The following is a 19,030-nucleotide window of genomic DNA, read 5'->3' as shown; positions in this document are numbered from 1 at the left end:
TTGAATATGTGTTGTATTCATGAAGAAAAACTGACCATATTTATAAGGCAATAACTTCATATTTTGATTTCACAATGTTTAAAAAGGTCATTTTCAATTATTTGTAATTTTATCTGCAATTTATTATATTGCAACACTTATACATGTAGCACCAAAGAAGTAATAAAATTACAACTGTTACTAAAATTCAAGTTCTTCACTTACCTCATCTGGGTTGGCATTAAAGGTAAGGCTGCCTTCATCCAGCTGCATATACAATCTTCTAAAGGAAAATCCTAGAGGTGGGTTCTTATTGTATATGGAACAGTGACCCCAAGTGGATTTGCACAACCTATAAAAATAAAAGTAAATCAAGCACACAGAAAAAATGCTGTAATTTGTTACAAATTTAACTTTGATAATGTTAGTTTCTCAAAAGCTTAAAAGTTTTTACATTTCGGATTTTTTTTTTATTTTGCAAAAAAAGTTTATACACAGGTGTTGAGTTTAGTAATATTGCATTATTAAATTCAGTCCAGATAGAAATCTACCTAATAAATATGTAAACTGAATAAAATCAGATAATACTGTCAAGGTAAGGATTTGAATTCTCCCCTTTTCTCTCAGTGATAGGTAATATAATGAACAATAACGAGTAGAATTGTAGGAATTTGTTTTAATATATCTTTCAAAACCTTTTAGATCTTTACCATGTAGGTAAAAAACCATAAAAAAAGTTTTCAAAAAACCTTCAAGCCAACATTAGCCCTATTTTCTCCTTAGAATATCTTGTTACTTTTTAAAGCCAAAAATATTTTATATTTAACATGAGAGATGCTTTCCAGTTGTGTAGGAAAGAATAGGACCTTAAAACAGCAAAGAAATAATTTCCACATGCAAAATTAGGATATGGTCATGATGATAGAGATCAACCAGGATAATATCTAACACTATGCAGACAGTGGCTGCTGAGATACATTTTGATATAACATTCACCATAAAAGTATATTTCAAGGAACTAATTTATGAAACCATTTGTATAAAATTCTACAATTTGTTTTATTATATTGCTTGTAATGAACATATACTTCAGCACAATTTTTCTTAGATTCATGTTTTACTTCTACTTTAAACTCTCGTCATATAACTTAAGTACAGAGGAAAAAGGAATAAAAGCATATGATAGTTTTAGCATAAACTTTTAAATGTAATTCATAAAAAGTAGAATATTCTGATTTTTTAAAAATTTTACTTTTTTTTACAACCTCAAAATAAAATTTTTGATTCCTAAACCACAATTATGTTACCCTACTTTGACTGACTACTGTTTTATGGATTCTCTATTTTACATACATATATATGTACATATATAAGCACACACAAAGTTTTATTCAAATGAGTAATATATGTAAAACGTTTTGTAAAACCTTTAAGTGGCGTATAAATGTTGGTTAGTTGTTTTTAGTCATGTCTGACTCTTTGTGACCCAATTTGGAGTTTTCTTGGCAGTTACTGGAATGGTTTGCTATTTCCTTCTCCAGATCATTTTACAGATGAGAAAACTGAGGCAAACAGGCTTAAGTGACTTGCCCAGGGTTACATAGCTATTAAGTGTCTGAGGCTCAATCTGAACTCAGGAAGAAGAGTCTTCTTACTCCAAGCTTGTCACTCTACTGTGCCATCTGGCTGCCCATATAAATGGGCATATAACATATAAATGTTAGCTATTATATACATGTATACATATGTATGTATATATGTATACATATATATGTATGTACACACACACACACACACACACACACATATCTGAAAATCCCTAGCAAAGTCCTATTCTGATGCCTCACTGTGACATAGAAGGTGACCATGAATTCCTTAAGGCTGTATCAGCAAGCACAGGTGAATGAGTTGTACTGAGCTAGAAAGGCTTTGATTACAGACCCTACTGTTTTAAGATATGTGTGAACCTATATAGTAGAGAGGCTCATTACCAGGAGCATCACCAAGTGATGATTTTTTTTTCCAATCATAGATACTCATGAATAATGGTTACTAAGGCTGGAGGAGCTTGTGACCGTTATTAGTGGATGGAATACCCAAACTTATGAAAACATGCATTCTGTAAGCACTGAAGCATAACTATTCAAATTAATCACAAAATTTAAACATTTTGTTAAGGGTCTTAATAAAAGCATATATGGTTTAAAAAAATAAAAAATAAAGCAGTCCCTATACTCAGGGAACTTATTTTCTACTGGATAAGTACATACATAAGAGTTAACACAAATATTTTATGAAACATATATTCCAAGAACCATAATCAAACAATACATAACTCTCAAATTAACAATGAATACAATTCAATACTTGGGGAGAAAACATGGAAACAAAAGTATCTTTGATAATACAAGTTAACCAAAACTCAAGTTTAAGTCTCAAATGGGTAAGAAGTATTAATTAAGCCATTATGGGTTTAGAAATTAAGTTTAAAATAAAAATTCAGATAACTAAGTCATCTTTAATTCTATTATAAATTGAAAACCCTCTACATTTGCTGAGAACAATCAAAATATAAAATGGAAAATATCAGAATGAATTAACTTTAATTTCCATTTATATACATACGCTCCAAATTTTTTTGATGTAATAGTACTTCAAAGTTACCTAAAATTTCATAACATCTAATGAGAAAACCACACTTTATTATGAAACTATTCACTTTTGATATTTATTTTGATGGCTTTTAAAATTGTTTAGTTAACTAAGAATTAGAGTTTTCATTCACTCCTACACTATTTTAAAATGAATGTAACTTATATACCTTCCCTAAAACAATGTATTAATATGAAGACATTACTGATTGCATTATTTACTGAGAGATTACATTTATATTTAAGAGACATATATTGTGCTGATGCTCTACTTCAATAATAAAAGAGCTTAAGTAGCCATGGCATAAGTTAACAAAATTTCTAATAAAATGACTTCTTTTATCTAAAAAATAATTTACTCTAAAAGCTTTCAAGAAAAATATTTTCAAAATCTAGAAGGAAGGAAAATGTGTGAAAATCGAGTTTCAATTATAAACTTGGTCACATTTTTAGTGTTCAAAAAAATGCAGTCATTGACATGGTCACCGTAAAACTAAGATGACTGTGCAGATGTCCTGTCTTCAGTCTGTGTAGTAGTCTAAGTGGCTAAACATTCTTTTCAATAATACATTTAATTTACAGTATATTTCAGCCAACTTTCCCTGGTTTACAGTTTATGTGTTAACTTCTATAGTAAGTATTGGACTATTACATTCAATTCTCAAATCAGGAGCTGTGTTATCCAGGCCTTTTGCTTCTCCTTTTCTGCCAGATAATATGTGGTCACTTCCTTGCTCGTTAGCACTTACCAGTAGGTGGTCGGAGGTAAATAGGAAGCAGATGAAACCCCAGCTGGTCAGTTTTGCTGCGTTAGCAGCTCTGATAAAAGGACTGGTAGAGATGATGTTTGCAACTAATGTCTAAAATATGTTTTTTGGATTATCTACTACTGAGACATTTTATGTTTGTTTGTTTTAAACTTGCTCAGTAACACCCACACTCATTTGTGGAAAATGCCATAAACATAATGGAAACAAATCAAAGAAAAGTATGATAATTTCAGACACCCTTAAATGAGAAACTTATCCTGAGAGTTCACTCTGTTTTCAGTACAGATTAGATTTACAAAGTAAAAGAGTATGGTACCCTTCTTCTTCCTGATCAGTAACTTTTATTTTAATTACTAAGTAAAAAACACCCTTTCTTTTGTACTATCACTGTTTTTTCAAATGTCAGATATTGCGCCTATTGGTGGCCTATCTTGGACAAATAAGATAAAATGTGGACATGAACTCATTCTGCCAAAGTCAAATAGAAATGTTTATCACATGAATCTTTGCTTTAAAGAGAGCACTTCGGAATTTTGGTGCAAATATAATTATTTTTAAACCATGTACAGTTGGGTTTACATTAACTTAGGCTTGCCAAGAGAAGGCTGGCCTGGTGGGGGAGGAAAGTAATATTTAAACATGAATGTGATGTAAAAACCCAAAAGGTTATCAATTAAACTTTTTTAAAAACCTCAAAAACGAAAACAAACAGACAAGCCCAAAAAACTTACCCTTGCCAGAGAAGCTCATCATTAGCAAGGTCCTGCCAAACACATGAAGCCAAGCAAAGATCAGTTGCATTCAGGTATGACAAAATGGTAAAACTTAGTTCAGGAGGCAGCATTTCCAAATTAATGAATCCTTCCTGTTCTTTAGATTTCCTTGTTTTCAAAAGATGATATATGTCAATGCCTCCTTGGGTTTGTTTGCGATGGTTTGCATTAGAAATGTTGCTAGCAGCCATCCTCCTACTCTGCTCTCTTGTTAGGTAGCCTTGCTCACTATAGCCTTCCTGTTGCAGTTGTTGGTTTCTGGCCACTCTCCACAGCCCTTGACCCATCTGCAAGCCTGTGAAATTCAGAAAAGGAGCAGGGCAACATAATAAGGAAAAGAAATGAAAAGGTACATGCCTCTTTCAGAGGATTAACTAATTGACATAAAGTAATATTCAACAACCACTTGGTCTGAAGATAAACTTCCCTGATGAATGTATGGTAAAAGGAGCATGGTATTGCAAGGCGAGCTGGGACACATGACAAGGGCAAAATTGGGACAAAGAAAGTTGTAGAAATGTTTACTTTCACCATCACCTCTCTTCTAGTTTGCTAAAAAAAGTATTTTTAAAAATCCACAGTTGACATAATCATTTTTCACATGGCAAGATGTAAAAGTTAGCAATGGCCTTAAGATGTACAAATTATTATTACATGGACTTATACGCCAGTATTAAATAGAGCTCTGATCACAGCACAAGACTTTAGTTAAAAAGGTTCCTAGACCCTGCTTTTTATCACAATGAAGCCAAAGCTAAACTACCCCCCTTTTTACCAAAATCCCAGATGTGTAGCAGCTGTGTAACTGGCTTTTATTTCGTTAATTCTTGCCAGTTACACTTATGTTGTAGACTGTAATAAAATGTAACATAGGCCCTGAAGTCTAATTTAGCAGTCTTGTAAATTAGACACCTAGATCTCAATGATAAATATTTCAGTAATAACTTGTTTTTACTAAAAGGGACAATTAGAGTTTGCCCAGAAAAAAAGCTGATCACACTTAAAAATAACCTAGTCTTCACAAGGAGATGCTGAGGAAAAGATGGATGTTTTGTTTAAAAAAAAAATAATAAAAAAAAAACACCAAGTTTTTTGTCAGTGAGGAAAAAAAGAAAATTTTATGTAACAATAGCTTTTTACAACAATTAACATTTTCATGATTTCTTCCTCTTCAAGGGGGGAAAAACCCTCTACTATTGCAACTCCAATCCTGCCTCAAACACTTAACTAGCTGTGTGACACTGAATGTCATTTAACCTCTCTGTATCTCATTTCTTCATCAGTAAAATAAAAGAGTTCAATTGGACAGACTCTCAGGTTCTTTCCAGCTCTAAATCCATGATCCTATAAACTGCCAAAGGACTTATGTTGCATAGGGTATAAAGGCATGCAAAACTGTGAAGATAAAAATTTTAAAAATCAAGAACTAAACAAGATAATTAAAATAACCCAACACTTTCAGAGCATATTCTTAACTGTAAGTATAGTTTTAATAACCTGAGCAGAATGAGGACTAAACAAAAAAAAGAAAAGCTAAGAATTCAGGAAATTTTGTTAAGAGAAATTTGAAAATATAGATTAGGATTTGAAAGAAAGCTATCAGTCTAAAGCTGATGGTATTTTAGGGATGAGAGAAGAAAAGATATCACTTGTCTATACATTTAGTGAGTTAATAAGTCTTCAATAAATCACATACTCTATGATATACCACTAAGGTCTGTTGAATAAAAGTCACTTTAGGAAGCAATGAAGCATTATAACAATTACAATACTAATAGTAGTAGTGGCTAACATTTATATATGTGTCAGTCATTGTGCTAAACAATTTACAATTATCTCATTTCATCCTCACACTAACCCTGGAAGGTATGTGTTATTATTATCCCAATTTTGCAGATGACGAAACTAAGGCAAATAGATCTTAAGTGACTTGCCCGGGGTCACAAAGCTAGTAAATGTCTAAGGCTGAATTTGAACTCAGGTCTTCCTGGCTCCAAGTCTGTGAAACCTAGATGAATTTTAATAGCTCGCTCCCTTCTCTCTTTCCCCACTAAGAACTTTTTGCCTGAAGCCTGACAGCTTGAACTTTAAGGGGAAAAAAGTAAATATTCTCAAATGATTCAAGTACCTTTGGTTATATGTTTTAGGATATTGGCAAATCACAGATGATTTTTTTACTTAGCAGAGTTCCTGGCACACAGTAGATGCCTAATAAATATTTACTGACTGATTAATTACCACTTCTCTCTTTTTGCTACTTAACACACAACAGAAATGTTTTAAAATGCTAGTCAAATGGCTAAACTGGCCTAAAGCTATATGGATATTTTATTGTGTTAAGTTTATTTAATATAGCACATCATTCGAAATTTGTTATTAAAACAAAAGTTCTGGTGACTTATTTTGTGTTCATATAGTTATTATATTTCTTTCCTTTAGAATGATCAAAATAAGTTCTAGTCACAAAAAAATGACAGGTAGAAATTAAAAGTGGTAAACTATTTTTAATTTTCAGTTACTATAAGAATCATAATGCATTTATTCAATCTTTTATTTATTTATTTATTTTTTTGGTTAGGCAGTGGAGTTAAGTGACTTGCCCAGAGTCACACAACCAGTAAGTGTTTTGTGTCTGAGGCCACATTTGAACTCTGGTCCTCCTTAATCCAGGGCTGGTGCTCTATCCACTGCACCACCTAGCTGCCCCCATTTATTCAATTTTAATGAGGATCAGACATAGACAATGTGTTTTGTATTTCATAAAATGGTATTGAAGAACTGGAGATATGTAAATATTAATGTAAATAAAATCAAAACTTTTTAAAAATAGGAAGCACCAATTACAGGAAACTTAGGTTTCTATTATGCCACATCATATCAAACACTGCAAGGGCTTGAAGCAGCTATACAGTAAATCATCCTATATTATATGAATTTTAACATGAATTTAACCTAAAATCTCATCTTGAAAAATGTTTTAAATTATTGCTGTAATATACTATATAATAAGAAACAGTATCAAGTTAAGTTGTGGTATGCTCAAATTCAGGATGTTATTCCACTATCTTTTATGGATAGTATTGCTTGTCTTTATGTGATTAATTATCATGATTATTATACATTTTAAGTGTTTGAAGTTTTATTAAGACACTTAACATTAGTTCATGATTTTTAAAAAGTTCCCAGTAGGCATCTACCTAGTCTATTCCTATAAGGTTATAGTTATTATTAGAACCATCCACAGGGTACAGCAAATCTGAGTCCTAAGTCCATGGTTTTGGGGGATGGTACCATTATGATGCTCGATTAGGACAGGGAGCTAACAGGAAGAAAGATGTAGGTTTGGTAGCTGATACTTGAAAAACAAAAACTAAGAGCAAACCTACCAGAAGATTATTTACTAGCAATCTGGGACAATGCTAAAAACCTCAGTAAGGTTAAATCTAGATTTTAGAGGAGAAGAGAGTAAAGAACTCATCTGTCAAACCTATGCCCAGGAGAGTGAGTTGACATTTCACTTTTACATTCCAGCCTAAATTTTGCTCACTTCTGGGATGTACTTTCTCATCTCACATCATTGGTACAAAAACTGTCGAAGAAGAACTTAGTGTTATTTGTTCCAAGCCATGTATCCTTCTAGGGATGATCCTAATTATTATGAATGGATTATATAGCAGGTAACTTTACTTCCAAATAAATGCTTGTTATATTGTTTCTCAAACTTAAAAACTGATATCAAAAGATGTTTCTCAAAAGATGTTTCAAAATTGACAAATAGCTAGAACTAATACGGTCATAAATAAGTATGGAGGGCAGTGAGTTATAGCAGAAAGAACAGTATGGACTAGGAGAGGTAGGTACCAATTTGGCCACTAACTAGCTTATGGTGATTTGATTGTGTGATCTTGGGTATGTCATTTACATACTTTGAGGCTTTGTTTTCTCTTCTCTGACAGTAAAGTATTGTGTTACATGACATGAACAATCAAGTCCAGCTCTAACACTTCTTCAAAGAGAATGGCTATGTAACACCATAAAATCCAAGAGTTGAAGATTATTTCTGTTCTTCTCTTCATTAAGGCATATAGCTGAGAGCAAATTATTTTCTGAATAATATGTAACATCCTGAATCATTCATTAAAGGGTAGACAAGAATACATAGTACATATATACTAGTGACATTTCTGTGATATAAATCTAAGTAACTTGAAAATGAGATAAAATAAACTCCAAATAGTCTACATTTAACACTATTGTATATAGTATGATTTTAACCCATTATAGAAATGTTAATGAATAATACTCTTTGGCAGCATATCACCTTAACAATCTGATGGTGGTAGTAGTTGGCTATGTTTTTATTGCAAATGAGTTAGTATTTTTTTCCCCCTTAATTTAAAGGACTGTAGAGCCAAGGATCCAAGAAATAACTGACCTACCTGACTTGGGTCCTTGCCACAAAATTTTAGTAACTCCTGGCTGCCTTTTCTGGCATATAGATGAAAGGGCATAAGTAGGCCCAATTTAAAAATTTGCTTTGAACAAAACCTTTCTTCTCAGGAATTCCACACAAGGTAAGTAGGTTAAAAATATCCATTTGCGAGTTAATGAACCTTTAGAGTCAAATTCACTCTCTAAAGAATCCATAAATACACTAACAATATGGCTTATTTATACTCAGGAAATAACTTAAGTTTCCCAGAAGAATTTGGATCAGTAATTTTTTCTCCAAGAGTTGTGAACATAACCAGCATCATTGTAAAATCTCAATGTTTCTTTAGCACTGTTAAGGAATGTGGCATTCAAATCAAGTACAAAAACAGTTAAGTTATAAGCATTAAAAAATAGAAATCTTTCTAAACTGTTCTATATACTCTGGCTTCTTAAACACTGTATATATATAAACATAGCTCTGTCCCCTAGCTGGAAGGATTGTCTCCTTTGAACTACAATAAATACTTGGTACCTTTCTTAAGATATTTACATTCAATTCTGTATTATAGTTACTTCTATATATGTTTTTATCTCCTTGACACAAGACTTTTTTTGTAACCCCAAGTGCTTATGATCACAGGTACATACAAAGTAAAAGCTCAATAAATATCTGCAGGATGAAAGAATACTTTTAACATTATCTTTATGTTACCAGCTTAAAGGCTTCTAAGAATTTTTTTGGCTGTCCTTTCCCAATTTGTCACTGCATCACTCCCCTTTTCCCTACCACTGCCTTACCTGTGTCCCATTCTGTATACCAGTACTCTGAACCCGGGCCTCTGAGGGCTATGAAAGGGAACAACAAGTAGCTAACAGTATGTCCTTCAAACCTGTAAAGCCTCTCTATCTTCTGATTCTGTTATGCCTGACTAGTTTCTCTACTGTTGGAGTATCTGGTGGTTACTGGCTTTGTATCCTGATTTCCGGGTTTTTTTTTCCCCTCTACTCCTCATTTTTCTTTTTTCCTTCTTGTGTCCTGTGTCCAGTTATAGCAACCTAAGTAAAACATGGGCATTCAGCTTTTTTTGACTGCTTCCACCTTAGTTCCTAGTTGTTCAATGCTTGTTGTGACCTCACTAAAGACTTTTTGGGCTTACTACTGGGTTTAAGTGTCTTAGTGACTCCGGTATTCTGACAAACAAAAATTTATTGTATCTTTATTTGAGGCACATAAAGACTACTACAATTGCATTACCCATAAATAGGTGGCTAGCAAAAAAAGTCATGAAAAATGATTAAATTGAACCATTTTTCTTTCCCTATGATCTAACCAAATTTGGTTATAAATTTAAGATCCTCTTCACTAGTTTCTCTGCCTAGTAGCTTCCTGTAAGATAGCATCCCCACACCCCCTCGCCCCAAAAAAAGAGCTCTGAAAAGAAGTATTTTTCTTTCCTTTTGTTTTGATATCATTGCTTTTTTCTTTTTTGTTTTATTTTTCAAAACACTGCACACCTATGCTGTGTAGTGATGCAGGAAGGAAACGTCTAAGAGGAAAAAAATGTTTTCACATCATTTCGAGTTGCATTTGGTTAGTATAAATGTATGGCTACGTTTGAGTCCTTCATGTCAAATGTAGGTTCTTCTACTTCTACTGTGGCTCCCTTGCTTTAATCCATTATAATCTGGGTTAAATGACTTGTTACCCTATTTCCTTGTTAAACCCCAACCATATTTCTGACTGACCTTTTCTTATACTATCACTCTGACAGAACTAAGATGCATCCTGACTCTACAGAAGCAGTTCTCATTTTCATACTCCTGTTCCGGTATTTGATTAACTGCATTACATAAAGCTACCTTTATACAGTAAAAAAAGCAATTAGAATTTCTGCTACTTAAAGGAAGGATGGGCTCAGTTTTACCTTTGCCAAGTGAAAAAAAAATGTTTATGGAATGGAAAAATATAAATGAACAAAAGAGAATATATAAAAATATAAATGGACTTTTATTACTTAAAATAATAAGCGATCTTCAAACATTAAAAATACTAATTTATAAAGAATATGATTGCAAAGTAAGCAATACACAGTACTCCATAAGATAGAATATGTTAATTAGAAAATATTATCTAGTCATTAAAGTAAGATCATTCAGAATCTGGCTTGCCTCATTACCAGACTTCTGTTATCTCACTGATCTTAATTACATGTCAAAGCTGTCTATGTGGAATTGTTTGAGGGGGCTAAAAGTTTTACCTACCCTGAAATAATCTCACCACAGGAACCAAAGTACCCTGAGAATTCCATTAGTAGAGATTCATTCCCTGGTTTACAGATTGTTCTCATCACTGTGGTATTTTTTCAAAATGCAAATATTCCAAACACCAAGACTCCCATAGGCATAAGAGAAAGGGAGCAGTAAAATGGGGAAAATGTTTAAAGAAGGTTAGATAAGGTTCAAAGAGGATAAATTTCAACTACTTCCCAATTTTGCCTTTTATTATACATACATTTGTATTTTGAGAGTAAGACTGAATTTATTTTAAAATAGACTGTATTTCAAAATGTCACTAACTTGAGCCCAACTTAGTATGCCATTGTAATTGTTTATGTTAATGCTTAAAGTAATTAATGTTATAAGCTTATACATAATTTCCTGCTCTTCTTAAATGTTTGTTAAGTATGAAGTAGCATAACACTACCATCTTCCACTGACCTAAAAAATTTGGCAAGTTCGGCACTGTGGAGTGGTCCAGACATCACTGGTAAAAATGAAAGAGGCAGGATACCAGAATTGAAATCCCAGCTGTGACATTTAGGCAAGTCTTTCATTTCTCTGAGTGGGCCTCAGCTGCTGTGGCTAAAAAATGGACACATTGGACTAGGAGGGATTCTTAACCTTTTTCGTGACATTAATCCCCTGGTAGTCTCATGAATCCCTTACAAAAAAAATCAATTATATTGAAAAAGTTAACAAAATATTAGAAATTCAAGGACTCTATCTGGTTCGAAGAAAGGCTGAAGCAGACAGAACCTGGGGTCAAATAGTGATATGACCTTATCAACCCTCACCTGCAGAATCTTCAGTGTGTGCTTTTAGCATCTGAAATTAATGTAAACAGCAAGACTGAGAATTTCTGATTATCATATATGTATATATATTAAATATATACGCAAATATATAATAGTGATTATTATCAATAAATTTATAATATGCCCTTGGCAATTGCTACAGTTTTACCAATTCCTGGAAATCCTGAAGAACCTCGTGTTATAGGGAAGGTATTTTTCATAATTATAGTACAGTCACATCTTTAGGGCTTAAACACATAAACTCCAGTCTAGAATATATTTTTTAAAAATTTCACATGACATAATGCGCTTTAATTCAATTTAAGTAAAGGTTCATTTTGAAAGCTATAAAATTTCCTGAGATTAAAATTTGGTGCAGGAAGCCAGACTATATCATCAGAATTGGAAGGGACTTTTAAGGTATTATCTGGTCCAACCACTACCTAATGCATGAATCCCATTTGTAACATCCCCGATAAGTAATCAATTAGCCTCTACTTTAAAATTTCCCTGTCTGAACAGCCAATTCTACTTTTGGACTGTTCTAAATTGTAAGGAAATTCTTCCTTATATTGAACAGAAATTTTCCTACTTGTTAACATCTACCTACAAGTAGGTAGGTAGAATACCCAAGTAGACTAAGTAATCTCTTTTCAACATGATAATTCTTCAAATACTTGAAGACCAATATTCATTCTGTTCTAAGCCTTTTCCTTAATGAATAAAGGGCAAGTCTTGACTGGCAGACAGATCGCTATATATGGGCTAATAAACATGGAATACTTAACACTGACGTCTAAAGAGACAAGTCTAATGCTGTAACAGTGGTATGGTACAGTAGAACATTACACTTTGTGTCAGAGGACCTGGGTTAAAATTTTGTTTCTTCTCATTACCAGTTGAGATGAGATGATCTCCAAGATCATTTCTGACACTAACTCCTGAGTTGAGTACCACTTATTATTCTGTAGCACTCAAATATTAACTGAATTGCTTCCAAAAAGTTTTGATAAAACAAAGCTGTCACTTCTCCACTGAGTCATCACAGTCATTATGGATCAAATACCAGCATCTTCTCTATCCTCAAATAATTTATAATTTAAAAAAACAAAACATTCTAACAGCTGCAGTTAAACATATGTAACAACATGGACTATATATGTCATGGGGAAGTTCTAGTTAGGTCAATTCTAGGCACAAATACAAGAGACTAAAACTCATATAGTGTGCCTCTTTTTTTGATTAAAAAAAAACAAAAGGAGATTAACTTAAATACAAAGTACATCACAGAAAGAGCACTGTAATACTTACATAAGTGGAAGGTGAGATATGTAAACTGATGCAAGATAAAGTGATTTGCTTCAGATGATAACTGTGAGTCAACAGAAGCAGCAAAAGACCTCATTACTCCAACCATTAAACTCAATACTTCCCTCCCAATATATTGTCGAAAAGATGAAGCTTTTGTTTATTAAGAAGACAAAATAAAAAAAAGTTACAATATGAATCGTGAAACTAAAATTTAAGTATATTACATTTAACAGAACTATACAATTTTAGAGACGAAAACACATTCATCTAGCTCAAGGTTATCTAGTCCAACTTTCTCATTTTACAAATGAAGGAAGCTAAGACCTAATAAGACTAAATGACTTGTCTAATGTCACACAACTACTTTCGTGGCAGATTTGGGACTAGAACTGAGCTCTCAGAAAGGTAAAATTCATTTATCTCCAAATTAAATTAATAATATTTTAAGTAAAAATCAAGGGATAGACAGTATTAAATCATAAATTATGACAACCTGAATTAAATGTACATTGTATTATAAATGCATGTTGTAATGAAAGAGTAATGAATAAATCAGGGTTTTTAGCATTCTTTAGTAGACTAGCTACTAAAAAAAAATAAGATAAAACATATCAGAATAAATTTTAACTTAAAATTATTTTTCATTGAATGTACTTGTTATAAAAAAAATTTTTAATCAACTGTATGTTGGCTAAAAAATGAAAAATGTATAAACTCTCAAACTGAATTTTGCTTTAAAACTCAGAAATATTACTTATTTGTACCTTATCTACTTGAAAAAATGTTAATGTAATTCTGAAAATTTTAAAATACTGTAAACTGTAAAATACTGTAGAACAATTAAACCAGATAATATTACACTTTGGATAAATGAACTCTATTTAAGGGGGCTTTAAGAGGTTTTGGGGAGGGTAAAAAGAAAGAAAAAATGTTTTCCCAGTTTAATGGCCTATGCTCATTTCTTGAAATGTTCCATATTCAATTTTAATGCAATTACTTCACTTTTTTAAAAGCTTAGTGAGCTATAAAGAAATTAGAATAAATAACTATTTCCCAGACAATCTAAAGCATTTTAAAAACCAAACACCCTGAACTATATCAGCCTAGAACAGAGCTATGGTTTCTGATATGAACTTGGTGGCTAAGGTTCCTGATTTCCTTAACCAAGTAAGCAAAGGACAGTAAAATCTAATCTTTTGTGCTCCATTGTAATGGAACTAACACCAAAAATGCAATACAAAGAAGGCTGAAAAAAATAATTCCAAGAAATTTACTACAACATTAATTATTTAGTATACATTACAATGCAAAGAGTAGTTTTCTGAGTGTTCTGCTTCAGGTGAATGGTTAAATTTGTAGAAGGCCCAAATGATCTTTAAAATCATTTTACAGAGGAATTTTTTGTTTATTATAGCATAACTACATAAAAAAAAGTTTCTACTTTAGAATTTGGCATGCTATTACATGGTTTTTTTTATGACAAATTAAGTTTTTTCATATTTCTTCAAGTGTAATAACATACATTTTAACATACAATAACATAAATATTCCTAACATTCCACGTTTTATTGTTTCTAAGAAATTTTATTATATATTACTTCTATGAGTATTTTACAATAATCAATGAATAACATATTAAACAGTACTCTAACTCTTACAGTCGTATTATAAGATATGGAGCATTCTTAAATCAAAATATTATTAAAATAAGTTAAACATTTAAAAATTACTATTTTGTATGAGCAATAGGAAAAGGTGACTAACTGTCCTCTGTCAGTTTATGTAAGCTGTTAAGTGCTCACATACATTACATGGCTTTGGGAACAACTGCAACTAATTTAAAAATGTCTGATATTTTTGGAGAGTGAAATGGAGAGAATGAGTACAGAATTCAGATTACTCAAAGATGAATGAAACATTCTGCTTCCTAAACTGGTCTGGGGCAAACCCATTCCACTATCACTTAACTAATATTAAATATTTGGCATACATTGATTAATCTATAAATAGGCTCACTTAAAGCACTCATTCTAAACCGTGGCATGTCTTTGGTGTCAAAGTGGTGGCATCATTTTAAAGTAACCCATTTTCTGCATCAGATATATTTCTAAAACATTATGGAAAATCTTATGCTATTTCCATTTGAAAAATATGAAATTGATAACCATAAAATTACCAATTAAAAGTAAATTCTATTAAAAGTGCATAAAAATATCTTTTTTACATCTGTAGCTTCTGAAATATTGGTAGCTTAGCAAATGGATATGAAATTACTCTAATTTGATAATCTTTAAATGAGATCCCCTAAGATTATTCTAAAAGAATAGAAAATAAAAGGATTCTGTGGGGAGTTATTACTTCAGGCATTTCATTTCTCTCCTTAAAAAATAGGAGACCACCAAAGTAGTCCAGAACAGACTGAACAGAGAAAAAAAAGTGATAACCATTCACTCCCTAAACTTAAAGGTAACAAATGCAGAAGAATGAAAGAAGTCTAGGTCCACAAGGGGTCTTATAAGAAGAAAAGGCAAACAGTTAAGTACCAAGAGGTCATGAGGTACATAGAAGACATAAAAAAGCTCTCATTAAATTTAGAGGTCTGGTTCTGCAAGAATAGTTTTTGTTACTAAAAAGCACACACCTTGTATTTTTTTAAAATTTTGCAAAGATTTACAATATCACTGTTTTCTTAAAACTTACATTTTATCACAGTCTATAAATTTTTTTAATGGGCTCATTTATTTTTAACTAGAACAGCCAAGAATTATTAGGATTATTATTTTTGCCTCTTTGTTACAAAAGTAAAACATGGTCATTAAGACAATAGCTGGTCTACATCCTTAAACCCCTGCATAAAAGATACCAGGTTTAGTTTCTAGTCTTACATATTTAAGACAAAAGATCGGGGGAAAAACTAGTACAAGCAAACAAGCAATCCCTATTATTTCTATCTCTAGCAATGTACAAAAACTCTAAGGTTATCTTCAAAAAGCATTTTAAGTAACTATTATATCTTCTGAAAAGACTATATTTCAACCCTGGTTCTTTAATACTGGATTTCCTAATGTGATAATAACTGGAGGTTATTAGATGATTAAGAATCAAAGGCAGCAATCTAATGTGAAAAATATTTGGAGAACTTGCTGGCAAATATACACATTTTAAAACAATGGCATCATTTTGGATTGGGGGAGTAGACTCAAGATTTTATGATCTTCATCCATTCATTTGGAACATTATTGAACTAAAATAATCTAATTAAGTGAAATAGGTCTAAATGCTTTGCAAAATTCAATGCTAATAATTCACGCTTACCAAAGACAAGCCATTTGGTTTGCCCCACCTTCATTTGAAAAATAGCTACTGAATCAACTAAAGGATTTGTAATGGGTTAGAGTGACAATGGCCTACTCAATTAAACACTTGGATTAGTAATTCCACTGCTGTGAGTTTATACAAATGTCTTGGTGATTATTTCTGGTGAAATAGAAAGGAGGGCTAGCTACCCTTTTCACCTATTTATAAAAACTTGATAGGAACATAAATTGTTAGTAAGCATGAGGTTCTGCACATGTAATAAATTAAGTATGTAAGCACTATGAAACGTTGAACAGTTCTTAAGAACCTTTGGAAGTCTCGAAATGATTCACTGGAAAGAACATAAAAACCTTTGAAAATAAGATTTAACAAAAATTACAAAAAAAAAAAGCACAGTCTCAAAGGAGATATGAAAAGACACTCCACTGTGGGACTCCAGACCTATTCACCTTCTGTCCCCCATGCCTGGAATGCTCTCCTTCCTCATCTCCAACAGATGTGAAACAATGCATGTATTTTCAGATTTTTGTCAATGTGTTGATGTACTTTTTCCCCCTCTTCCTCTTTTTCTTTTTATAAAACACTGCTCTGTGGTATGGCTCTTTAAAATTGGCTAAGGGGCACAGGGGAAAATTTAGGCGACATAAAAATCTATCAAGACAATTTTATTTTTAAAAAATATTCATATTTCACTCATAAAGGAGACAGGACTGCACTATTAGACCCATAATTTCAATAGCAATACTTTAACGTAAGCTTAAGGTGCCTTTTGTTTCAAAATGAATACAGCCCTAGAAGAGGAAAAGGGTGGATAACTTACTGTGAGAAACTCTGGTGATGTAAAACACTAAAGATATCAATAAAATTCATTTTCTTAAAAATGAAGTGAATATGCAAGGAAACAGACATTTTATTTTAAAAGATGGGTGCTGGAGCATCTGATAATTCCTATCATTCCAGTCACGGAGGGCAAGTACTAATCTTGCCACTAAAACAAATATTGAAGAGATTACGTCTAAGTATCCAGACGCCAGGTGTAAAAGCGGTAATTCCCTCGACAAGGTCCGAGGGTCGGGCCCTGCCCAGCTGGGTGTGTTGCTGGCATTCATAAAGGCTGTAAAACGAGACCGGAAAGATCTCCCAGGTCTTGGTTCCAGGGAGGTTTGGGGCACAGAGTGTGCTCCCGCTACCTGAGGACAGACCTGCCTTCGTCTCTTCCCGGGATGACACCCCATCCCCAGGGACTACAGTTACAGCTTCCCGCCTCCCCAACGCCTTAATCCCGCATGGTCATTGGCTGACGCGCCGTCACTCGAGGAGATGACGAGTGCTATTGGTCACCGCCTCACGCAGGTTGGTCAGCCTTTGCCCACAGGCAGGCAGGTAATGTAACCGGGTGCCTCCGGGTGGGAGGGGAAGAGGCCGCAGGGTGGGGGTGGGGAATGGGAGACTAGGGGGAGAGGGCGGGGGACAAAGTCGTGCTGGAGTTTATACCTGAGCCACCTGCAATCCCCACCGCCGCCGCGACGACTCAGCTTCGGAAGGTGGCTTCAGCCAAGTGGAAAGCGGCTCAGCCGGGCACGGTTGTCCGGGCCATGGAGAAGCCGGTTCGAGCTCTATGGCCTCAGCCGAGGAGGGGAGAAGGAACGAGGTGGCGATGGTGGTGTCCGCACCGGCCGCAGCTCCCGCCGCCTCCAAGGCTCAGCTCCGCTCCCGCTGCGGCGGCCCAAGTCGCCTCCGGTCCGAGTTTTGACGTTTCCTATTGTTGCCGGAAGTGACGACGTTCCCGTGCCCTTTGAAGACAAAGAGCTGTGTTTCGCCCACCTCACGATTCGCCACACGCTTGTCGTCTTCCCATCATGCTCCTCGAGGTCCCTGCGACTCCCCTAAATCACCCGCGCCTTAGTTGTCCTCTTCTGACCACGTCGGGGCGTTTGGAAACTTCGGTGACCCCCTCCACGCTCCCTGAAGGGCGCTGACGGGCGCCGTTTGGAATCTGCGGCGGAGCGCGGTAGAGAATGAAGGAGGAGCTAAGCTCGATACGCCTCCCGGGGAGCTCCGCGGCCTGCCCCCCGCCATCCCCTCCCCTCCCCCCCGCCAGGGTCGTAAACGGTCAGCGCAGTGCGTAAAGGGCGCAGGCGCCGTCCTGAAGTGCGCGCACGGGCCCGCTCGCTTGCAGCTGCCTCCGCGGGCTCTGACACGGCTTCCCTGGGCTTAGGAGGTGAGCCGCGGGGATGAGCGGGAGTGGAGCGGGGGAGAGCACCGCCTTTTCTCCACCCCACCCCAGCCTACCTTCTCCGCCTTTCCCGGTCCAGTCGGGGGGTGGGGCAGGGGCGAAGGGCCGGACGCTTCGGTTTTCCCACTGACACTGATAATTCGCCGATTCGTGGTTTGCTGCGCGCCTTTGCTTCCCCAGCCCCGTTTGCCCCCCAGGACCTGCGTGCGAGAGCAGCGCTATTGTTTCCATTTCCGTTATACTGAGGGGGAAACTGAGTCTCGGGCGCCGCTTAAGAGTCACACCTCCACCAAGCGTCCGCAGCGACGTCTGCTGGATGCAGCAGCTCCTTCTTGCCTCTCGAGCGGCCTAGGTCTTAGGAGCCAGATCCAAGGCTGGGAGGGGCTCTCGAGGCCCCCCAGGCCAACTCCCTCGTTTTACCGTCGTCCTGAAAGCGGTCCAAGGAGTAGCGGTCAGCGTCTGGGGAAGGTCCAGAGAGGGGTGG

The 19,030-nt window shown here is 35.0% G+C and overlaps 2 protein-coding genes across 8 annotated transcripts in view; one reads left to right on the top strand and one right to left on the bottom strand.

The window, feature by feature from the left end:
- FBXO8 (F-box protein 8) overlaps positions 1 to 18,357 on the bottom strand; it is a 61,574-nt gene extending 43,217 nt beyond the window's left edge. Inside the window, exons 1-3 of the mRNA XM_027837598.1 lie at positions 17,805 to 18,357; positions 4,132 to 4,468; positions 205 to 331 (exon numbers count right to left, since the gene is read on the bottom strand). Coding sequence (XP_027693399.1) covers positions 205 to 331; positions 4,132 to 4,460 — 456 coding nt within the window. The 5' untranslated portion in view covers positions 4,461 to 4,468; positions 17,805 to 18,357. The remainder of the gene's footprint in view (positions 1 to 204; positions 332 to 4,131; positions 4,469 to 17,804) is intronic.
- A 100-nt stretch (positions 18,358 to 18,457) lies between these two features.
- CEP44 (centrosomal protein 44) overlaps positions 18,458 to 19,030 on the top strand; it is a 57,892-nt gene continuing 57,319 nt past the window's right edge. For 6 of the 7 annotated variants that reach the window (XR_003566906.1, XR_003566905.1, XM_027837480.1 and 3 more), the window contains exon 1: positions 18,458 to 18,531. The gene's annotated coding sequence lies outside the window, so the exon portion shown is untranslated. Of the gene's footprint in view, positions 18,532 to 18,591; position 19,030 lie in introns of those variants that run through there. The other variant, XM_027837479.1, reaches the window with a different exon arrangement.

This window comes from Vombatus ursinus, unplaced genomic scaffold (assembly GCF_900497805.2).
Source record: "Vombatus ursinus unplaced genomic scaffold, bare-nosed wombat genome assembly UNPS02014821.1, whole genome shotgun sequence".
Lineage (NCBI taxonomy): Eukaryota > Metazoa > Chordata > Mammalia > Diprotodontia > Vombatidae > Vombatus > Vombatus ursinus.
Note: the sequence above shows the minus strand (reverse complement) of the source record. Positions and strands in the feature narration are given on the sequence as shown.